The following is a 25,039-nucleotide window of genomic DNA, read 5'->3' as shown; positions in this document are numbered from 1 at the left end:
GTTTAGCTTGGGGATGAGAAAACTCAGGGGAACACGATCATCCTCCTCACATATTTGAAGGATTATCATGGAGAAGGTGAATGTGTCCAACTCCTCCCGACCCCATTTGGAGTTTTCTTAGTAGAGATATGAAGTGGTTGGCCATTTCTTTTTCCAGCTCATTTTACAGGTGAGGAAACTGAAGCAAACAGGATAAAAAAGTGACTTATCCAGCGTCACACAGCTGGTAAGTGTCTGAGGTCAGATTTGAACTCAGGAAGAGGAATATTCCCGATTCCTGGCCTAGCACTATCCATTGCATCACTTACTCAGAAAGGTGAATTAGCTTTCTTCCATTTGGCCCCAGGAAAACAGAAGTCGAAGAAATAGGTGGAAATTATAAAAAGGCCAATTTGGGCTTGATGTATAAACTTCTGAGGGAGCCATCGAAAAGCCAAATGAAGTGTCTCAGAAGAAAGCAGCCTTCTGCTCACTGCCAACCTTTAAGCAAAGGCTGAGTGGGAACCCTAAATCTATACTGAAGCAAATCCTTATGTAGCCATTGACCTTGATGGTCTCTGAAGCCTGGTGGGTTGTTTTTTTCCTGCTCTGAGATTCTATTTGTTTTTTTTTTTTTTTTTTTTCTTTGCTTCTTGGTTGTCTTCTTCCACTTTTGAAAATATCCAGGGGGATTTCTCTGAGAAGCAAACCGATGGTTTATTATTCCCTGTGTCAGTCGCTGCTTAAAATATGGTCCGACTTGACCTTGAAGGTTAAACATGGAGAGACTAGACAGAGAGATCCTTTTTTCTTAGTCGCCAAAGTATTTTAAAAGAAAGAAAATTGGCTTGGGTTGGGGCTAAAAGGGATAGGAGGAAGGGAAAACCAAACTGTCTGGAGGGTTGCAGTAATTTCTGTTTGGTCACGCCACCTATAGTCTTTAGGAAACCAGGAGATCCGGCAAGTGTGACATAACATCCAGTGAGCTAGTTCAGATCTGAGGGCCATAGCTGAAGGAGGGCATGGTCTCCTGTGCTGAGCTGGATTGTTGGAAGGAACCCAGCATGCTTCATCTGGAGAAGCCGCTCAAGAACCACAATATTTGAGGGATATAATATGGAGGAGGAACTAAATTTGTTTTCTTTAGAACCACAAATAAGAAGTGAAGAGTGGATGTAATTGGTGTCAGAAAGTGAAGAGACATAGAGAAAAAGAGAGAGAGGAAGGGAGAGAAGGACAGAAAAGGAGGGAGGGAGAGATAGAGAAGGAATCTTCACACAGTTGACAAAATAATTTTCCTAAATCAAGTTATTCCCCCTACTCAGCAAATTAGTATCTACTGATTATATCTAGGATACATTATAAACTCCTTTGTTCAGCCTTTAAAGTTCTTCACAATATGGCTGCTTCTTTTTATAAAAATTCATCTGCCCTTCCTGCTATTTCCCCCAGCCTCCCACAGAACAAATAACAAAACCAAGCAAACAAAAATACAGCCTTGGATACACAGTCATGTAGTCTGGCAAAGCAAATTCCTATATTCTTGCCTGAAATTGTACATATCCTGGCAGGAATCCTTTCCCTCTTGACCACCAGCACTTGCCATTGTTGGCTTCCTTCAAGACTGAGCTCAAGTCCCATCTTGTTCAAAGCTTTCCTGGTTCTCCTACCTTTGGGCACCTTCCCATCCAGCTTCCTCTGGTCTGCTTTGTATGGGTCTTTTTTTTTTTTTTTTTTTAAATAACTAAGTATATGTTATAAGCTCCCAGAGTATAAATTCTGTGTTGTTTTTGCCCCGATAGCCTCGGTGCTTAGCATCTTTCCCATCATATCATAAGTACCTAACAAATACTTGTTGGTTGATTCGACTGAATTGGAGAGTAGGTTTTCTGTCAAAAAAAGGGAATATGAAAATTAGATAAAACACGAATAGCTTCCATTTTCATAACTCTTGATGCTTTCCAAAGTGCTTTCCTATGCATTAACATAATTCCATTCTCAGGAAGCATGCTGGGGCAGTGGTATTATCCCTTTTTTGCAGATTAAGAGGCAGAAGGCTGAGAGATTACTTGCCTAAGGTGAGTGGTACAGACAGGATAAGCACCCCGGGGTCCCCTAATTCCCTTCCTAGGGATTACTACCAATCATGCTCTCTTCCTTTCTATCATTGTTGACATAAGCATTGGGCGACAGCATCTCCCTTTATCCCCAGATAATTGGTCATTAAGGACTAATACACAGATATTTGAGTCCAGATTCCAGCAGTCATCCTCATAATTTTGTTTCCTCCTTTCTCTATGAGCTAAGGTTTGTTATGACTGCATAGTTTGGGGCTTGTTATTAATAGAGCTCTTTATCCCTCCGCTGACTCAGTTCAACTTGAGTTGGCAAACTGGATTCCAGACTCACTTCATGAGTCTTGGATGCAGGAAGGACATTCTCTATAGGTAGCTGTGACATCATCAGAATGGAGGTAAACAGGACTTAGCATCTCAGTGAATCATAGAATCAAAGCTGGAAAAAAACCTTGTGATCATTTAGTCTTCTGCCTTCAGCTACATACGGTATTGTGACCATTTTGTCAGAAAAGGCAACTTGGGCCCGAAAAGTGATGGGACTCTGTTGGGGGCAGACTGTTCTTCAGTTGATTAGTAGGGAAGAAATCCCTTTGATTCCATAGGTCATTAAATAGTCTTTGTTTTATGTTGTTTTTGTAATTGTTCTTTATCATCCTACAAAAGAGATATATACAGATAGCTACTTTTTTTAAAACAAATTTTCAAAATTAGCCTGGAAGCCAATATCGAAGCTTACTTTTGTCCGGTATGTCTTTTAGATATTTTAATTGTGCAAGTCATAAAGTGTCCACTGAAACAATAAGAGTTCACACAAATCCCTAAACACAATGGACTGTTTGATTTTCCGCTTACCTGGTGTTCTTTCACACCAAGTCTTTGCCTTGGTTGACCAAACCCTTGCCAAGTATGCTCCCTCACTTCTACTTCTGTTTTTCTTCAAAACTGTCTCAGATCTTACCTTCTGTAGGAAAGGCCTTTCTGGATCACTCTCTCCAGCCCCAGCTGGTAGTACCTAACTCTGATAGGACATTCTATGTATTCCGTATGTATCACGTATATCTAATAATTATATGCTGTCTCATAGATTGGACTCCTTAAAGACAGGGATTATAATGTATCTTTTTTTTGGGGGGGGGGTATTTTTGTTTCTTTTGTTGTTGTTTCTCTAGTACTTGGCTCAGAGCCAGATACATTTTTTGTTGCTGTTGGTAGATTAAGTTACATATGACTCTTCATGACCCCATTTGGGCTTTTCTTGGCAAAGATACTAGGATACTTCAGCTCATTTTACAGATGAAGAAATGGAGGCAGGATTAATTGGCTTGCTCAGGGTTACATAGTTATTGTTTTTGACTGGATTTAAGCTCCTGACTTTAAGACCTAGTGTTCCATCCACCACCCCACCCACCTATCCAGGCACATCATAAGTGCATGTGTGGGCAAATGGACAAAGAGATGAAGATAACCGTGTTCTTGATCTAAATCTTGGGAAAAGATATACTGTCTGTCATACAGAACAAATGAATCAGTAGACAAATATTAATTTCATTTAGTATGGTGACATAGCACTTACAATATAAAAGTGCTATACTATATTCTACTGCAGGGGAAAACTGACTAAAATTCGGGCTCTGCTTTCAGGGAGCTTACAATCTATTTTTGCTACAACGATAAAAAATACCCAAATGACTACAGTCTATAAGGCAAAATACATTGAGGCTTTAAGGGAATATTTTTGAAATGTGTTCTGAGGGTTCAGAGAAGAGAGGGATCACTCCTGGTTGGGGATAATCAAGTAGTTTCTTGAAAGAAAGGTAAGAGTTTGGCAAAGTGAAGGTATCCGACGTTATACCACTGCCTGGAAATGTTTAACAAACTAAATAAAAATAAACACAGATAATGTTATTTTGTGACTTTCTAAGTTTCTATATATTGTGGTCATATCAGGTAGTAAAATATTTGCAAAGCCATTTGTTAACCTTCAAGTGCTACATAAATGTTAAATATTTGTCTCTCAGATAACAGCTCTGTACTGGATCCTCGGAATCAGAGCTGACCTTTTTGTAGCAGGCTATGGTTTACACATTTATCTCATTTTATCTTCCCAATATGCTGTTAACTAGGTATCATTATCCCCATTTTACAATTCAGAGTAATGGGGTTCTGGGATTGGCTAAGGATCACATAACTGAAAAGTGGCGCAGGCAGGATCTGAACCCAGGCTCCGCTAGTCTGCCAGAGCACAACTCGTGCATTTGGGGGGTTACTGTCTCTAAAGCCCAGAATTATAGAGAAATCCCACTCTTACTCTACATCTAGATAAGCTGACTTCAAGTTCCCTGGAAATTTCAATGAAACCTAAAGAGAAAGAGGAAAGTAATTAGCCACCAGACTGTTTTTTTTTTATCATCTTGTTCCTCCTCTGCCTCATGTAATAGATCTGATTGGGAGGATGGGGATGGGGGTTGTACAAGGTAACATTTGCTCTCCACTCTGATCTGTCTCTCGCTACATGTTGTTGTTCCAACCTTGGGGAAGAGGATATGGGGAGGTGACACCGAGGGGCGAGGGAGTTGGATTTGTCAGGGAGGGCTGGGCAAAGTCACCTCCTCACCTTCCTCTCCAGCCTTCTGGGTCCTGTGGCAGGATATGGATTAAGAGGACCGGAGATGGTCCTGGTTTGAAACACACACACACACACACACACACACACACAGTTTTATATCTACCTGAATAAAACACGTGTGTGCACATACATGCAAGCTACTTTTGTATCTGTATGAATATATACATGTATGTATGCACATACATACTTTTTTCATCTACCTGAATATATATATATACGCATACATACACACGTGTGTGCATGCACACAATGCACAGCTACTTTTATACCTGCGTGAATATAGACATGTGTGTGCACATGCACACACCTTTTACATTTACCTGAATATAAACATACACACACATGCGTGCGTGCACATACATACACCCACCTAGTTTTAGATCTACCCGAATATATGCACACATGTGTGCACATACACACACCTTTTACGGCTACCTGCATAGACACAGGCGCGTACACACTCCCACTTTTCCATCCACACGCATGTATGCGCGCACACATATCCCGGTTCAGGGGGGAGAGGGGGCAGCGTCCCGGGCCGCGGGCGGGTCCTTCCCGAGCCGGAGTTCCTCTCTGGCAGGTGCAGCCTTTGCTCGCCCCCCCTCCCCCAGCGGTGGGGGTTTGCGGGCCGCGCTCCTGCCCTCCCGCTAGCCCATCTGCCTCTGGCCAGTGATGTAAACGTACCAGCTGCTTCCCGGGAGCCACTCTGGACGGCGCAGGGGAAGAGGCGGCCCGCGCAGCAGCCCCGTGCGGCAGCCGAGCCCTCTGCTCCCCCGCGGGCCGGGGCCGCCTCTGCGTCCCGGCCTCCCCTCCCCTCCGCCCGTCTGAGAAACAGACTGAGTAATCCTCTTAGGAGCCCGAGCTTTCCGAGCGCAGCCTGGCGTGCGGGCTCCGGGCTGCCAGGGCTCCGGGCTGCCAAGGCTCCGGGCTGCCAGGGCTCCGGGCTGCGGCACGATGGGCCGCTGATCGCCGGGCCCGGGGACAGCTCTGCTTAAAGGAGGAAGGCTCGGCCGGCCGGGAGCCCGAAGGTCCGGGGACCACCCCCCAAAGTGGCCGGGAAGCAAGCTCAGAAAATGAAGGCGCTCCTCTTACTGGTCTTGCCTTGGTTAAGCCCCGCCAACTACATTGACAATGTGGGCAACCTTCACTTCCTGTACTCAGAACTGTGAGTACTCACAGTGGCTGTGTGTGTGTGTGTGTGTGTGTGTGTGTGTGTGTGTGTGTGTGTGTGCGCGTGCATGCGGGTCTGTGGTCTGGGGCTCCCCGTGCTCGTGCCTGCCTTGTCTCGTCCGTCTCTCCCGAGTGGGAGAAACCCACTGTATACGACGTTCCTGACAGGGGAAAACCATCTCCTGGCTGCATCTTAGAGCAACATGGCCGATTAAACAAACACAAAAACCTGTGCCCGATTTACACTCCACAAAAAGCCCAGGGATCTTGGTGCAGCCAGGGCTCCCTCAGCAAGGAACTGTTCCCATCCCTTCTTTTTCGTTCCTTTATTTGCAAGTGCTCTGCCTTATTTTCAATAAATGCATCTCCTTTCCATAAATAGAACCGAAGAGGATGCGTGTGAACCTCTCCAGCTTCTCTCAGCTGGTTCTGTTTGATGGGGAAGGTGCTTGTGCAAATCTACATTTCCTCTCCTCCCAGGAGGAAGACACCCTCGGTTTGGGAGGACCTGGAAAAAAAAGATCTCTCCATTTTTTATTCATGGAGCAAAGCTCAAGCCATGCTAGTGTCTGAGCGTGGCTGTTGGTAGGCTCTGAGGGAAAGTTGCAGGAGCCATGCTGCTGCCTTCTAGAAAACAAATAAATAAGCTTGCCTCGGCTATCTGGAGCAATTAGAACAATGAATTTCACTTGACTAACCGTGGGCTCACCAACAACTAAGAAAACAGGTATCTGGGCTCAGAGGAGATGTAAAAATAGCCCCAGCAAGCTCACTGGCCACGCATGCAATGAGTGTCAATGGGTAATTTCAAATAGGGATTACAAAGAGACAACAGGCCCATCCTGGAAAAATACTATTATGCGATCCCAGTGAGTAAACATGGTTGTGATGGACAGTGAGGGCAATGATTGCACCGGAGACCATGTGGAAATGGCCAAGGGTGCCTTTAAAATGGGGATTCCCGCCCCTAAAAACACAGATGCCGATCATTCGGATGTTCTGGGATCTTGGCTGAATTGGGGAATCACACAATTCTCTGGATTTTCTCATTAAATCTTCCTAGATGTAAAGCCAGTTTTTTTTTTTTTTTTAAACATTGGGTAAGAAAGGAAAATCTCTCGACTAATGCCGGCTAAACCAAATTTAAACTCAGTGAGCATGGCCAAGGCAAACTAGGACATTGAAAAATGTTTTTCTGGAAAAATAAATGCTGCTAGGGTGAATCGGGGTCACAGAAAGACCCATCACCCCCTCTGCAGATTGTCGACTATACCATTACCACAAGTCCTAATGTCACAGCTGCCAAAGAGTCCTCCCCTCTCATTATTTCTCTTTCCCCCTATCATTTGACAGATAAAGAAACTGAGGTCTAGAGAGATGAAAAGACTTTGCCCAAGAATATATAGCCAGTCTAATATCAGAAGAGAGAGAACAGAAAAGTGTCACATAAGCTATCATGGGATTAATCCTCATTGAAAACTCTTAAATCAGTCCCTTTCTTCTCAAGCAGTTGCTCTCTCCTTCCACTTACCATTCCCGAGGCTTCCCTGACTGAAATGCTGTGCCTGATCAATTCTGCCTTGTGTGTCTTCTTCTATTGGAGGAAGCTTCTCATGTCTCATCTATTTGGAACAATTATAAAAATGCATTTCACTTGACTTACCAATGGGCTATCAAACCATGAGAAGTCAGCTTCTTTAGGTCAGTGTCCGGCCAGGCTCACTTATTGTATCCTCTGTGTCTACTTTTTAGTAAATAAGTGTTTAATCAATATTTCTTCACTAAGAAAACAAGATCAGCCTTAGTAGCTGAACCTGGAACTGACTCCACAGTGGCTGACATTACACCAAATATCTTTGATGAAGATTCCCTCTGCCCCCCCCAAAAAAAAATGAATCTTAGGAATAAACTTACTGGCTTCCAAAGGGTCATTTCCTCCCCTTTATCCCTAGTGCTTAGTACAGTGCTGGACATATAGGCGGGTAACAAGTGCTGATGAGATAGGGGGATGTTGAATCAATTCACTGAGAAAGCTCAACATCTCATGTTTTCAACATAAAAGGGCAGTGAGACTCAGATGAATGGGAAAATCCTCTGGATTTGACTTCCAGATTGACCTTTTTGTCTTTCTTCCCCTAATCAATCATTTGTTAGCCATGTGATTATTGACAGCTCACTTAGCTTATGTGAGCTCTTCACACAATGAAGAAAACCTGTCCATACTGCCCTCCCTTAAAAGTTATTGTAAGAAAAGTGCTTTGTCAATAGGATAATATTACTGTTATCATTTGGTGATAGGTTAGGGGTGACTAGGTTACACAGTGACTAGACTTGGGGTCAGGAAGACAAATCCAGCCTCAAACATTTATTCACCATGTGACCCTTGGCAAGACCTCTTTGCATCAGTTTCCTCATCTGTAAGATGAGTTAAAGAAGGAAATGGCAAACCATTTTAGTATCTCTGCCAAGAAAACCCCAAATAGGGTTATGAAGAGTCCCATGTGACTGAAACAACCGGATAACACAACAGCAAGAAGTTTAATTCTCTGCATTTCTGATATGAGTGCATTTGTGTTCTTTCTTCAGCCTTGAAAATTCTCTGGTGACTTTTCAAACCTATTGCTCTCTCCTTTGATGATATACTCTTCTTCTCTTTGGGCCCCTCAGTGCTTTTCTTCTATTTCATTTCTGGTACTTTGATCATCTTTATCTTATCTATCCACTGCATTGAATTTCAGACCCAGATTTCTAATGGATGAATCCTTGTTCAGGAATTTGAACATTTTAGCATTTGTGACTTTGAAAAGCAATGAAGAAGCTGTGCTTTATTTTCTGCAAGGTGTGTGTGTGTGTGTGTGTGTGTGTGTGTGTGTGTGTGACAGCATGTGTGATATTGTATATATTTGGAGTGGGGAGAAGGGAAAGAATGGGGGAGTGGAGACACTCTGGCTATTGACCCCTCGTGAAGCTGTTTCTACATCTGTTTATATTGGGTGTTTCTGAATGGATTGTTGCTGTGTGGTCTCAGTGGGTGGGTAGGGGAGTGAATTATGATTTTCAAAATGAAATTACCAACTCTACTTTTGATGAAGAATGAAAAGTTCCTTGTTATTGTTTGTTGTAGATTGTAGAGCTTCTCAGGAAGTTGGGAAATGTCAGCTTAGCTCATATACATAAAAAATATTTTCAGTTTTCAAATATCAGTAACTAGCAAGTTACTGCCAGAAGAGGGAAGGAAAAAATGATAAATCCATTCCTCCCAACTTTCTCCAGCCAGTGAAAGTAGCACAGGGCAATCGGGGCTTCTTCCAAGCTGCAACATTAAGGAAAGTTACTTCCTCCTTCCCCTTTCCTCTCACCCCATAGAACAACATCATCCTTTGCTCCCATTCCCTCACCTGGAGGCCATCACAGCTCTCCTCCAGGATCTAGTTACCTAACAGAGCTGAATCCAGCCATCCCTTCCCTCTGCCCCCCCAGAAATGCCACTTGCTTGGAGAGTCACTCCATGTGATTGAGGTGCCTGAGATCTAGTATGTATGATCAGTTGGGAGCAATGGCAATAAGCACTGGGTTCTGCTTCGTGCCTTCTCTCTATCCCCCCCAGGAAACTGAGCTAGAATCGGTACAATGGACAATCTGGAAACACAACCTACAATATATAAATTCTGGTATGCATCCTAACTCTCTCAGAGCAGTTAGGGTCACACTGCTAATAAGTGTCTGAGGCAAGATTTGAATTCAAGCCTTAATGACTTCAGGCCTGATGTTCTATCCACTGTGTCCTCTAACTGTCCTCAAAGGTATATAATCAGTCTGATATCGGGAGAGAAAAAAAAAAGTGGCACATAAGTAGGTGATCATCACCCCTCCCACAACCCCAAACCCTTTTTTTAAAATCATCCTTTACTCTCCACTATTTGGCGGGGTATCTCTTAGAGCAAAGAACACTTTATCGATGGTTTTTTGGGACTTTTGAAGGGAGACAATGTGAAAGGGGGGGAGGGGAATCGCCACTATTTTTAACAAAACATTTTTCATCTTAGATCTCTTCCTTTTACCTTCCAGTTTTCTCTGAAAATTAGCTGTTTCCTCAGGGCATCCCATCTCTTGTCACCCTCCTGAAGGCAACTACTTCTTCCCCTAAGCCAGGATACAATTATGGTACACTCCTTACTCTCCATCACTCATTTTTAGACCCTCTCTTAGTCATCATCCATAAGCAGCCCCTCTCTTCCTGAAAGATTATTCCATCCTTGGTTCTGTCACCATTTGGCCTTCCCAGGAAATCTCTATCTGGCTCACAGCCCCCAAACTAACACCTGCCCTCGGCCTCATCCGGTTCAGTTTTCACCAGGGCTGGGGTTCCTAATGCTGGCTCTGTACCCAGCCCCGGTTTTCCTCCGTAGAGAAGGCCTGTTCCAGTTGTAATTTTGTTTTAGAACATTAAAATAAATGACTTCAAAATCATTATTTGAATCATTTGATGCTGAGGGGAAATAAGGCCCTGTAATGAGGGGCTGTCAAGAGTCTAAGGCTAGGGGACCCCAGGAGCTGTTCTACTGACTACACAGGGCAGGCTGAAGAAATCCGAGATTCAGAACATGGGATTCATAAGTAGAGTATTCACAAACCGACTTGAAAAAGCACACCTCTGACTAATTACACCTGCTAAGCTGGAGCCAAAAGCTGCACCTCTGGATTCACACCCCCAAAATAACTTTAAATGAAACACAGTTGGTCTGATTCTCCCTCTCCTTTTCCCTCGCCTCACCTTGTTTATATGTGAGAAATCATCAGCCTAGGTAAGTTTCAAATCCTCATCTAAGAACCTTGAGCCTTGCCAGCCTTTGATCACTTCTATATTGACATTTGTCTAGAATTGTTTTTTTCTTTCTTCTGGTTTTAGCCAGGTATTAAGTAATGAGCCAGATTCATTACTTAATTCAAGACTACTTTTAAACCTTAAAAGCATTTTGAAAGGTATAATTTTATTAAATGGTAAGACACCTACTTAGCTGTAAATTATCACAATAACATATATTTTTGACTCTGAGAGGAGGGGTTTGTGTGTATGTTTGTGTGAGGTGGGAGGGGAAAGGGGAGGGCAGAAAGGAAAGAGAGAGAGAGGGAAAGAGGGAGAGAATGAATGAGAACATGTATAAGAGGGGGAAGCACAATGAAGTAACTTTTAAAACAGGGGTTTTCAACCATTTTTGTATGACCTGGCCTCATTTGGCAATCTGGGGAAACCTATAGATTCACTTCTTTGTAGAATAAAATACATAGGGGGGCAGCTAGGTCAGCCCTGAAGTCAGGAGGATCCGAGTTCAAATGTGACCTCAGATATTTAACATTTCCTAGCTGTGTGACCCTGAGCGAGTTACTTACTAAAATTGCCTTAGCAAAAAAAACAAAACAAAACAAAAAATAAAATTACAAAGGAAACTAATAATATTGAAATACAGTTGTCAAAAAAATTTTTTTAATTCAAAGACCCCAGGTTAAAAATCCCTGCTTTGAGATCAGTTTTTGTCTCAAGTTTATTTTACACTATTAATTACTGTCCTCCTTTTTTCAAAGTTTAAATCAATAGGGTAAGTAAGCTTTCTGGATTTTCCAGGGCAAAAATGTCTAAAATAAATCTCCAAGAGTTGTTTCTTTTGCATTAGAAGATAAAAAGTCAATTTCTGGTCTTTAATATAAGACCATATATATATATGTTTTAAATGAATTCTAGATTCATTTATGGAAGGAAGGAAGGAGACATAATTGACTGCAAATAGAAAAAGAAAGAGAGTTCTTTTGCTTAAGAAGAAAGCCACCAATCTAGAGTTGGGAAAGGAAGAAGGACGATATAGGTTTCATGGTCACATCTCTTTGTATTTTTGAAAAATTCTTGATAAGTTGAGCCAAACTTTTTTTTTTAATGTTGAACTCATGTATTTGGAAGGAAATTGAAGCCTCATGTTTCTGATTCATTTACACTTAACCCATCAAAATGTTGCTTTTAAGGGTTCTTTGATGTCCAGGGAGCTCCATGATCCTTTTGATTAGTTTCCCTTCCTCCCAAGAACCAGCCCGTTCTGCTTTGCCGGCTGTAATGGAACCCCAGCCTCTCCTTCCTTCTTCCTCCTGTGATCCAGGATCCGGGTTCTCTCCTTAGCAAAATAGACCTGCCTCTCCTTTGTGCTCCTGATGGCTTGACAGGGAGTTGAAAGCCAAAATAAAAGTTCCTTGAAAAACATGTTTGGCACAACATCAACCACCCAATGATATTATAACTGATTTTCTTCCTTCCTTTCTTCTTCCTTTTTTTTGCATTTATTTTTGTCTTCCTTCTTTTCTAACACTTCATTAATGCAAAGAAATTCTTCAGATAACTTGTAAAGAAGGGATAAATTTTAGAGAAGTCCAGACACTAAGCTTGACATTTACTGACTCAAAAGAAGCTGACTAGGAATAAAAAGTAGGCAGTGTGGGACAGTGGAAGGAACCTTTTGGATAGGGAGGCAGAGAATGTATTTTCTACTACCTACTACCAAGTGACCTTGGTCAAGCTATCTCTTTATGCCCCAGTTTCTGTATGTGAACAATGGTGAGTTTGGGCTAAATGATATCTAAGAACCCCTCACATCTCCACAGAGATGTGAAATACACAGGCTGTGGCTAATTCCTAGAGCTCCAGAGTGAGGCCCAATTAGGTGAAAATGCAATTGCGAAATATTTGACAAAGTAACTAAGAATACAATAAAACAGAGTGTATTTTAAGATTAAGTCAATATGAAACTGCTCAGGGAGCTTTATGAATGGATGAACAACTCAGTTTCTGAGTTTGAAGTTACAACCCTACAACTCTAAGCCTTTGAACTTGTAGATAAATCAGCCAGTTAGATGAGAAAAATAATACAAGGATGTGAAAAGCCCAAATACTACCTAATATATTATAAATCAAAATGGATATGTCTTCATTTTATTATTTATTTATCATTTTTATTCATTTTTATTGTGGAAGTACTGGACAAATGTAATGAATGAAAACATTTTTATATGTTAATAATGATCTGTAAAACTTTTTTTTAAAAAAAGCTTCTATAAATTTTGCCAAGGAAAATGGTACCTAGACAAGATTGTTAAAAGGGAAGAATATGATAATAGTAATAACAGTAAATGATCATGGAAACATAAAAGTATAAAACAACAATTTTTTTTTTTGCCAGACAGCAATGATAGCTCTTTTTTAGATTTTTTTATGTTAAAAATAAAACTTCTGCCCAAAGTGAATGTTATGAAATTAAATAAATGTGATGTGAAATGGCAGAAGAAAAGTTAGTGTTGGGTTTTTTTTCCCAAAATTCAAAGTGATGTAAAACACCTCCCCTTGCTCTGTACAGAGGCTGGAGATTTGCAGAACCCTAGTAGAAAGTCAAATGTTTTCAGTATATTGATTGACTTTTGCTGACCATTCAAATAATATTGTTACAAAACAACATTCCATCTTGGAAGCATCTTCTGGGGATATTTCTATGGAGACATTCCAGAGATCCTCAGAAATAACAGAAAATGACAACAGAACTTCTGCCAGTTGAGTTATTTCTTAATTTTGTACCAACTCCTCAGAGAATAGGATTCTAAGATCACAAGATTTCTAACCGGAGGGGACCCTAGGGACCATTTCCCCTAGTCCTTTGTGTGACTTTTCTTGCTTAGCTCTGAGTCTCCTTCCTTTTCAGTCACCCATTAATTAATCTCTACTCAGAGATCCCATAAATGCTAATATTTGCCGGCACTAAAACAAAACCAACCTCCTTTTTTTCCTGTTTCTTCTACTTTTGATTCTGGTTTACTTAGGATTTTTGAGTCAAGCAACTTGTGTTCAAATCCATCTCTGCCGCTTGATATCTGTGCGATGCTGGTCGAATCATTTAAATTCTCTGGGCCTCAGCTTCCTCATCTGCAAAAAGAGGAGGGGGTTCCAGAGCCCCTCCAGCCCAAAGTCCTATGAAATCTGTTCTTCCAGGGGACAAGACAAGAAGGCAGTTTGTGTTGTTGGAGTAAAAGGATTAGGTATGGGAAGAGTTTTTCATGAGCACCGGAATCCCTAGTCCTGGTAGAGAAGAGTAGGAACTTTTCCAGTGTTGGGATTGAGATTTGTCTGATGGGGAGCTAAATTCTCAACAAGGGGCTAGTGTAGCTTCATGGATATCATTGACCGGTCAAGATCCTGGGAGTTGTTTTTCCTCAATCACATAGCCAAGCCACCACATCATTCAGAAAGAAGGAAAAACCTAATGGATCTGCCTGCCCAAGGAAGAAGATTGCTGGCATTTTAATTGGCAAAGAGTTTTGTTAGACTTCCCCTCCCTCCAATAGTACACCTGTGACGTGTCATACCTGTTCCACTCTTGCCATAGCTCTATTTCCTGGAGGAATCTTCTTTTATTATATTCTTGGTCTTCTGACCTCCTCTCTTCCTTCCTCCCTCCCTCCCTCCCTCCCTCCCTCCCTCCCTCCTTTCCTCCTTCCTTCCTCCCTCCCTCCCTCCTTCCCTCCTTCCTTCCTTCCTCCCTCCCTCCCTCCTTCCCTCCTTCCTTCCTTCCTCCCTCCCTCCCTCCTTCCCTCCTTCCTTCCTTCCTTCCTTCCTTCCTTTCTTCCTTCCTTCCTTCCTTCCTTCCTTCCTTCCTTCCTTCCTTCCTTCCTTCCTTCCTTCCTTCCTTCCTTCCTTCCTTCCTTCCTTCCTTCCGCACATTGTACATAATCAGCCATCTGGGGGCATCTGCTGGCATGTGGTAAGAACTTAATGGAAATACTTCCTCCCCACTGCACATCCTTACTGGGAGAAGCAAAACCCAATTCTCTCCAGGTGTTTCTATTTCTTCCTTTCTTCCCAGTCACCACCATCAGGAAGAACCGATCCTAGTCTATCTTTGGTCTTATTTTGCATTTTTGCCTTAATTTTGATTTTAAATATATCATTCAGTGGCTTAGCTTTTGACATCTTTGTATTTAGTTCAGCTTGGACTATGAAATCTAACTGGTTGTTTATTTGCAGATTCATAGAGCTGCCACAGCTATTAAGCTCTCCAAAGAGCTTAAACATTATTATGTGAAGCCTAATAACAAAGTACCATAGGTTTCTAGAGCTAGGAAGGATGTTAAGAGCAATGTCTTGGTAAATGTTTAACAGCTGGTTGGCTCTCTAGGAGTAAAAAGCAAGGTGACACGTTTAAAATTCAATCTGCATTATTAAAGTTTTCTCTATCGCTTTCTTAAGTCTAGACAATCAGCAAAACAAAAACTCAAACCCTGATTGGTAACTTGCCGATTTCAAAGATATAATAAATGTTCACACTGAAAATTTAACAATCAGGTCCTACAAACTTGTGTGAGCTGGCTCCAGCGTATCCTGGATGGTAGAGATTATCCAGTTCAATTTCTAAGGCCAGAAGAGATGAATGTTTGCCCAAGATAATACATTTAGTTAGTGGGTGAACTGGGTTTAGAGAAGGGGCCTCTTCTCAGAATAATGTTTTAGAAAGCCACATAAGCTTTCAAAGGAAACCACTTATATTGAAATAAAGATATAATTTCTACCCCTAAGAAATCTATTGATAGACCCCAGGTTAAGAATACCTGGTGCAGAATTTAAATATTCTATTAACTCAATTATGTGATCTTTATACTAATTAATATTATTACAAATGTACCCTTGGGAAATAGTCAAGTTAACTATCAGTTATTAAGGGCTCTAGGCTTTATTGCACTAAAATATATGAGCAAAAATAAAGGCAGTCCTTAGCCAGAACCTTACATTCTAATCTGAGAAAGACAACACATAAAAGGAAATTGAAAAGTTGTGGGGGAAAGGAGGTATCCTCCTAAGAAGGGATGGAGGGAGATTGGGGAAATGGTGGCGAACTTTAGGGAATACCTGGTCTGAGTCCTTCTTGGAAATGGCGGATCAGAAAGAAACTCACTGAATTAAGAAAGAACCCTTATAGGTTGAGGGAGCAAGCAGCCGAGTCATGGTGCTGAAGTCCAGAGAGACATTAAGACCGGAGCTAATTGGCAACATTTTGCTGTCCCAGCAGATTCTTTAAAGCAAATAGAATCCAGGAAATACTAGAATCATCTTTCCCCAGTTTGGTATGCAGTAACTGAATCTGACTGTGGTCCTGTCACTTGGCTTTTTTCTTTTTTCTGTTTTGAATCAGAGCTATAACTAGGGTGAGGTTAGGAACTTTGGTTCAGGGTGTTGAAATGTAAAGGATGATGAATGCCCAATTAAAAGAAGAAACAGTCAACTGGCATGCTTCCTACCTCTCCCTCGGTGCCCCAGGTAAGCTCTTCCTTGCCCAGCCCTATGATGCATCCTTCCCCGCCATTTGGGCTTCTGTATCTGACCAAGGTCCAGATGTTTCCATGTCAGCTTCAGCGCCCACTGCCATGGCACCCTAGGGTCTCTCTTTCCCCGATACCTACGCCCCAAAGTCATCCTCTCTCCTCAACATCTCTTGGCCATCTTCAACTACATTTGCGTGTTTTAGGAATTGATCTTTAGGGAAATATGCCTGTTGTTTGCGCAGACTAACAAAATGGCTAGCTCTGTCTCTTCTCTTGGTTGCTCCAAATAGATGGGGTCATATCTAGACCCTCCTGAGGGGATGGCTGTGAATGTATTGTTGGGTTTTTTAATCTAAAGAAAGAGGAGAAATCCTCTTCTTGATTTTGACCTGGACAAATACAGTGAATTATAAATGACACCGTTGTCCACAAAACATTTTGGATTGTCTTTCTTCAAGGAACATTTAATTGAAGGGCAGAGCAGGTGAACAGAATAAGCATTTGTATTGCCTTGTATGTGTGAGGAACAGTGCTAAGTACTTTATAGATATCTTACCCTCACAAAAACTCTGGGAAGTAGATTTTATTATTATTTCCATTTTACAACTGAGGAAACTGAGGCAGACTTGCCAAGAGTCACGTAACTAGTAGATGTCTGAGGCTGGATTTGAATCCAGATCTTCCTGACCCCAGATCTAGTATTCTATCCACTGTACCACCTACCTACCATTTAAGGCAAAAACATTGTCTCCCTTTGTTTAAAAAAAAAAATCCCTCCTTAAAGTAACATTTAATGTATAACTTTGTTTCGTTGAGTACATTATATTAAGAGAGAGTTTGGGAGGGGAGTAAAATGGAAATAATAATTATTCTTTCTTTTTAAAATTTTATATCACAATCATTTGTATGTGCTCTTAGAAAATAGTTGTAAATAGTCTTTATTAAAGGCTCACATTAATACCACCTCCCCTATCTCACACACAGACATTGCAGCAACCAACATTAGCAACCTTTCTAAGTGTCTGCACCCATAGCTTTCCCCACTTCTATAATAAAAGGAAGAAAATATATTTCTTCATTTGTTCTCAAGGGCCGAACTTGATTATTCCCGTGGATTACAGTTTTCTCAGACCTTTTCACAGAATTGGTGATTCCTTTAACAAAACTAGGTACTCATGGATTGTAGTGTTGATCCTAGAGTTTTTATCTTGCTCCAAGATAGACTCACCATTGTCTAGGAAGGAATTGAAAGTCTACACTAGATAACAGTACATAGAAAGGTTATGGGGAGGGGAAGAAAATATATGAGGTAGAAGCAGAGGACCAATTTCCACAAGTCAAGGTGTGATAAACCAGACTTCGTCTCTGTAATGTCAAAATGACGGAGAATCTAATTCTTCAATGTCCTCTAAAGAAAATTACTAGTTGACTAATGGTATTTTTCACTTCTCAACCAGAGAAGAGAGCATACACTCCTCAGTTTCTTTTTATTTCACCATGATATTCTTTTCCTGAAGAGTTCAAGAGAGTGTTACCTTTAAAAAAATTTTAATTGATGTCTACCTTTGTACAGCTTTGTCTCAAATCCAGTTGATTCATGTACAAGACATCCTAGGATATCATTAGAACTCTTTAAAATGAAGGACAAATGTCATCGTCATCATCAATGTTATCCCAAATATCCCTCCTTTTCCCTTCCCAGATAGCCATGCCATATAACTCCGTTTCCCTTCCCAGATAGCCATGCCATATAACAAATAGCATTTTCTTAGAATTGGGGGGGGGGGGACCCAGCACAACTTATCAATATACTAGAAAAAGTCCAGAACCATTTGCTGTAGCAAAGTGTGACAATTGTGGATCCTCCCACAAAGAAGATTATCTCATCATGCAGTTTGTATCTTTTGAAGGACTCCAAATAGAATTTCAGGTGCAATCCAAAATATCACTTTTTAAAAAAAATTAATTCTAATTTTTATTATTGAACTTAAAAACCAATTCATTGTTTAATTTTACAGAGGGTTGTTATCCAATACAAATTCACAGGTACATGGACACCTCTATAGCCACTACATCCCTATTTATAAATAGGTTCCCCTATTTTTTTTTGTCCCAGTCACCCTTTCTGAAAGCTAAATCTCATGATGTTGTTTCATGTCTTATGATTCTATCATTATCATCTCCAAATCTTCAGATTTCTTCCAATTTGCTCTCTTTTCCCATGCTACTTGAAGAACTACCCAAGCGAGTGTGAACCATGAATTTTATCACTCCCTCTCTCAGGTCATTCATCAATGTGTTGGGTCAGAGCTCTGAGGTTGCTGACTGTAGAAACACCCTCCCAGACACCTTCACACAACTGAAATTAAAACCACTTAGGATTACTTTTTTTTTTTAATGATTCATGTTCATTTTCAGGCCAAATGAGTCAAACCAATTTAGTCTACTCTTTTCTTCTTCTCCCTACCCCCACCAGTAGTTGGAACTAAATGTACCAATTACAGCACTGAAATCTAAAATTCTATTCCAATCTCACGTTTGTCTATTGTAAATTAAATCCAAGCAATGTATTATTTATTACTCTATTGTTTTCTGGTCTTTTTTTTTTTTTTAAGATTATCTTCCTGATATTTGTCAACTTTTTAAGATGGAAAAATCAGAATATTATTCAGTATCAATCTCCCTAAATTTTTTCCTATACCAATTAGACAGATTGTTGATCTTTTCTCAGTCAGCCTCAGGAACTCCCTCCATGCAAGACAATTGTTCAAAAATAATTATGTATTTGTATAGCATAATTATTTAGTTAGTATATTAGTTTGATTTTTTAATTCCCTAAAGATCCACCTCTAATGTTTACTCTTTCACATTTTCCAAGTATTCTTTTTGTTATTTTAAACTATCTTAAGTTATTTTAACCATCTTCAGCAATTTATCATTCTTCGAATGTCATTCTTATGTTCCTTGTTATTAAAATCAGGTTGTGGTAATTTTTTTAAAAAATGAGTTTGTTAGCAACCACTTTATATTGTAATATATTATTTTCCCCAATTACACACTAAAACAATTTTTAAACTTGTTTGAGTTCCAAATTCTCTTTTCTTTTCCCACTTCCTGAGATAATGATCACTGACATAGTTTATACATGTGCAATCCTATAAAACATTTACATATTAGTCATTTTATACAAGAAGACGCTAAATTTTTTTAAAAGAATGAATGAAAGAAAGAAAGTAAAAAATAACATGTTTAAGTCTGTTTTCAAATAGTATCAATTCTTTCTCTGAGGGTAGATAGCATGCTTCATCATGAGTCTTTTGGGATTGTTTTGGATCATTGTATTGCTGAGAAGAGCTAAGTCATTCAGAGTTCTCTGAACAATATTGCTCATACTGTGTACAGTGTTCTGGTTTGCCAGTAGTTATTTTAAAAGATTTCTTCTGTTGGTATACCTTCATTTTTGTTTTCATTCACTTCTAGTCTCCTCTTATAAACTTTGCAGATTTTAGTATATTGCCTGACCCTTTTCTCCTTTCTCATGGCTCTGAACTTCCAAAAGCATATATTTAAAAAAAAAAAAAACAAAAAAAACACTTTGATAATAATATAAAAATAAAAATTTTTTCATAATAATAATAATTTCAATAATTAGTATTGATCAAGTTTCTATTCTTTCTTAAGACTCATATCAGTCATTGATATAAGGAATAACACATTGAATTCCCTTGGGAATTTTGAAAGCCAAAATTGAAATTTGAAAGCCAAATCTTTTAACTTATCTCTGGAGAACTAGCTATGAAATACATTTGCAATTATAGACAAAACTATTAGAAACTGCCAGGCATGTAGCACAAGCCCATTGTTAATCCCCAAGCACAAGATTTACTATTATGGACATACTTTCGCCATCTGTCACCCGCCTTACTATGCAGTGGAGAAACCAGATTCCCCAGCCCACCCTCTCTTCACACGGATCGCCTTTGCCAAGGAAACATTTGGAGGCTTTTTGTTTAAGGAGGACACATTAATACCCATGTTCTGACTTACTCCTTGCCTCCACCCACCCACTAGAGAATCATGGAAATCATAAAGTACATTCCTAAAATTATTTTTAGAATCCTGGAATCTTAGAATTGAAAGGAAGCAGAGATTTCAGAGTTAGAGAGTCAGGTTAAATCATAGAATATCAAAGGCGAAGGGACCAACCCCCTCTTTTTTACTGAGAGCAAAGAATTGATCCTGATTCTTGCTAAATTGAGTAAGGGCCATAAAAACCACAAAAGTTTTGAGGCAATGACATATCCCAAAAGAATAGCCTCATTTTATAAATTAGATGCAGTCTCTATTCTTTACAAAAAAACAAAAACAAAAACTTCTTTTAATCGAATCTTAGAATTGGAAGGGGGACCATCTAGTCTAGTCTGTGTAGGAATCCCTTCTGTGACATTCTGGACAAGAAATCATATGGCCAGAGCATGAAGACTTCCAGTAAGGGAGAACCTTTTACCTCCCAACACAGCCCTTTCCACTTTTGACAGCCAGCTTTTTCTTTAGATCCAGTCAAAACCTGACTCTACAGGTTTTACTCATTGCATCTAGCTCTTCCCTGTAGGACCAAGTAGAACAAATCTAGTCCCTCTCCATCCTGAAACACTTGAGTTCAACAATCTCCTGCCCCCCAGTCTTTCCTTATCTTGACTAAATCACTCCTCAAGGCCATCCTCCTGCATGTTCTCCACCTAGTCAGTTTAAAATGAAATTATTCCACTTAGAATTGATGCTGGCTAATAGGGACAATGAAGATTCTCCATAGCTCTGATTTCAGTATTTAGCAAGAATTCAATTTGTTTTGTCTTGCTTTATTTTCTTCAGCAGAAATGGAAGAGCTTGAAGGTCTAAGGTGTCTATATTAACTCAAGAGTCTGAAGGGGAAGGTCTCTTACCCATCCACTGTTCTGATCACCTTCCAGCTTATCAACCAAAACTGAAGGGCCTAGGAGCAGCCATTATAATTGTTAGGTAGATGGCAGCCACTATGGAAAGGATTGCTTCATTTGTATTATGACCACCCTCTGACACCAACTTGGAGGGGATCACATACAGGGAGCTTATAGGAGGACAAGGACAAAATCCACCAGATTTTGGTGTGGTGACTTAAATTGTTGGAGAACTTACACCACAGTAGTAAGATCATAGATCTATTTTTTGAGTATGGAGTCCTCCGTACACCGTTACTAAAGGGAGCCATTGTTCCTGCCTTCCAAACATTTATATTGGTTTTTTAAGGAGTTAGGGACTGGTCTTGTGATTTCATTGCTGGAGAGAACTGAACAATACACATAAGCACCAAATTTGCAACTGCAGAGTTCCCTCTAGTCTTTTAAAAAAAAAATTTCTTATATATACACATTGCTTTATAAATCATGTTGGGAGAGAAGAATTAAAACAAAAGGGAAAAATCATGGGAGAGAAGAAAAAAGAAAAAGGAGTGAACATAGCATGTGCTGATTTACAATCCATCTCTATCCCTGTATTCTTAAGGGACTAATCAATTCTTTGCTCTCATCAAAAGGGAGGGGATTGGTCCCTTCACTTTTGCTATTCTATGATTTAACCTGATTCTCTAACTCTCAAATTTCTGTTTCCCTTCAATTCTTAGATTTCAGGATTCTAAAAATAATTTTAGGAATGTACTTTGTGATTTCCATGATTGTTTTTTGATATAGTATATGTCAGAAGCAGAACTTAACAATAACAATGATAGCCAATAATTATTTAGTACTTACTATGTGCCAGTCTCTATGCTAAATACATTACAATTACTGTCTCATTTAATACCCGGGAGGTGAATCCTATTATTATCCCCATTTTACAGATGAGGAAACTGAGACAAACAGCTTAAGTGACCTGCCCAAGAACACACAGCTAATAAGTGTCTAAGGCTGGATTTGACTTCACATCTTCCCGACTCCAGATCCAGCACACTATCTGTGTACTTCTAGCTGCCTGAGGTCTCAGGCTACCTCTCTTTAAATGCACAGCAAATCTTACCGGTCACAATACCTACTTTAGTTGCAAAGCAGCTCTGATTTTGAAAATGAATGAAAGAAACTTGTCTTTAAAGGACGTATAATAAATAATTCAATAAAATAGGTTTGAACAAGTCTGTTTTCCAGAAATAGCAAAATGGTATTAATCATTTTGCTATGAATCATGGAATTTTGCAGCTAAAAGAGAAATCTACAAACTTTTTGTGTGTTAATGTCAGCTTAATACTTAAGTATATAGTATAGTATATACTTTATATATAAAAGTATGTACTTTATACTAAGTATAATATACTTATTACTTAAGTAATAAAACTAAGTTTTAGTTTTATTAAAAGAAAAACTATATTAAAATGAACAGAAATAAGACTTGGAAGTAAGAAACCTGGCAATTCATTTATTAAGTAAAGAAAGACCATTGGTCCCTCTGATCTTTGTTTTTGTTGAAAATTGATCTAAGATTTTCTTCCCTCTCTCCTCATCAATACTTGAGAATGAATAAGAGGATTCATTTGCCTGCTGTACCCTCTGTGAGGGATGGGGAACTCTCCCTAGACACTCTCACAGGGGGATGAAAAATGCTTTGGGCCATATTGCAGCCAGAACTCCTTTTTGTTCCCCTCACAGCTGGATTTTTCTCTGAGAGCTGTTTACAATTGGTTCGATTTCTATAAAGCACCTTGAGTTACTTTGATATATCAGGTTAATTATGCAGCCAGTCCAGTTGTCCAGGAATTTACCTCATTTGAAGTAACAATATTGAGACAGATTAAACTTAGAAAACACCTTCCTTTTCTTCGTCCTGAATCGGCCAGGGCCCCAGCAGATAGTCTTTAGTCCCCTTCCTTCGTCCGTTCGTCTCGTGGGCTTGGCCACGAAGCAGAATCCATGTGGAGAGCTCGGTTGGTTCTAGCAGCACACATTGCCCCTATCAAGAATCTTCAGTCACGATCCTTCCGCCCCCAAAGGGCCGGTGCTCTAATACATCCTTGCGTGGTCTTCCCTTAGCCTGAGTGTAATGAGACTGGACAGTAATGATCGCTGTGCTTATTGTTTCTGGGCCCGTGTCCCTTGGGATCAGAGCATTTGCCAGTTACAAGGTTCTTTCAATCACATTAGAAATTAATCAGATGAGACTTGAGCTGCATCGGGATGAACATTTAACTTGACTCTAGGCTGAATTTTCTGCATCTGACCGAACAAATCCATCTATTTTGGCACGCCCCTGGCCTTTTGAAACTTAGTCCACGCTCACTGGGCCTGAATTATAATTTGGTGACATTCAGAAAGGAACTATATTAATTGGAGCCCTATGCTTCAGATCGCTTCCTCTGTCCTGTGCTAAAATGTCTCCCCGGGAAGTTGCTCTTCTCGGTATTAAAACGTGATGCTCCTTTTTGTTTTGCATTTTTTCAGATTTTGTTTTGTTTTGGCTGAGGCAATTGGGGTTAAGTGACTTGCCCACACGAGGAAGTATCTGAGATCAAATTTGAACTCGGGTCCTCCTGACTTTAGGGCTTGTGCTTCATCCACCGCGCCACCTTAAAACATGATGCTCTTAATGGCATTTTTCTGGTACAATTCACCCCCATTCTACTCTGATGACTGAGGTCAGCCAATCTGTTCTCTCTGTAGTGACTGGCTGGCTAATGAAGCTAAAAGAGGTGCAGAAGTGAATAAAAAGTTGCCCAGAAACAGTCCAGAATTCACTTCCTCCTGCCTAGGACCTTCCCACGCATGTGCCCAAGTTCTGGTACTGGTGGGCTCCGTGTGGTTCCCAAGAAATGACTCTCCCTTTGCCACAGGCTAACGGAAGCGAATTCTGACGGAGATTTCTTTTCATACTTAATGTTCCCCATTCCTGATGAGCACGGTATGACAAGCAATTACAAAGGATCCCAGAGCCGCCAGTACCACAGTGCCAAACTTTGGGGTGCCATCAGGGACTGTTACAAGCCAGAAAGACTGTTGGAAGTGATGGAGACAGGCAGACAGAGCCGGGATTTCCTTGTGAAGAGGGACAAGAGCTCATCTCTTTTAGCGGTGAACAAAACTATTCCCCTCCTTGGATGCATCCCAGTTTGTAGGATGAATCACCCAAAAGGGGTAATCAGGGGAGATCAGAGAGGGGCCCCTCTTTGATGTGAAGGCTCAAGAATTTCCCTTTTCATAGAGATAAAGCCCCCTGGCTCTGCACTCATTAAGAATTCTGAAGGAAAATAAACATAAAGTTAGCAGGAAACAATGATTTCCCACTTCTTGATTACTAATCAATTAATAAGCATTTATTATTAAGTGCCTACAATGTGCCAGGAATTGTGCTAAGTGCAGGAGAGACAAGGGCATTGAATGAAATACTCACAATGGATTTCCATTTTAATGGGGAAAGATAATATATACAGGCATGTGTATGTTTATATATATGTATATATGTATAAAGACAATATTTACAGAAATGTGTATGTGTGTGTATATATATATCATATATATATAAAAGCATCACATTCAGATATATGTATATATAAAGATGTATATATATGTATATAGACATGTATATGTGTGTGTGTTTGTGTATTTTTATATAACAAATCTAAAAATAAATCACATAAAAATATAAACTAATTTGGGAGGAAGGGTGCTAGTAATTGGGAAGATTAGATATAGATGATTCTCAAGCTGCTTCTTTAAAACAAAAGAGAGAAGTTCAGAGAGTTGAAGGTGGAGAGGGATTAATTTCAGGCATTGGGATTGACCAGGGAGACAGGAGATGGAGTGTCGCATTCAAAGAACAGAGG

The 25,039-nt window shown here is 40.1% G+C and overlaps 1 protein-coding gene across 3 annotated transcripts in view; it reads left to right on the top strand.

Moving 5' to 3' along the window:
- The window catches only part of LNX1 (ligand of numb-protein X 1), a 208,647-nt gene that overhangs the window by 104,470 nt on the left and 79,138 nt on the right, over nucleotides 1-25,039 (top strand). Inside the window, exon 1 of one of the 3 annotated variants that reach the window (XM_051964279.1) lies at nucleotides 5,282-5,848. The exons of the other annotated variants lie outside the window; for them this stretch is intronic. Coding sequence (XP_051820239.1) covers nucleotides 5,757-5,848 — 92 coding nt within the window. The 5' untranslated portion in view covers nucleotides 5,282-5,756. Of the gene's footprint in view, nucleotides 1-5,281; nucleotides 5,849-25,039 lie in introns of those variants that run through there. 3 annotated transcript variants of the gene reach the window in all.

This window comes from Antechinus flavipes, chromosome 6 (assembly GCF_016432865.1).
Source record: "Antechinus flavipes isolate AdamAnt ecotype Samford, QLD, Australia chromosome 6, AdamAnt_v2, whole genome shotgun sequence".
Classification (NCBI taxonomy): Eukaryota; Metazoa; Chordata; class Mammalia; order Dasyuromorphia; family Dasyuridae; genus Antechinus; species Antechinus flavipes.
The sequence above is the reverse complement of the archived record's forward strand: the minus strand, read 5'-3'. Positions and strand labels throughout refer to the sequence as shown.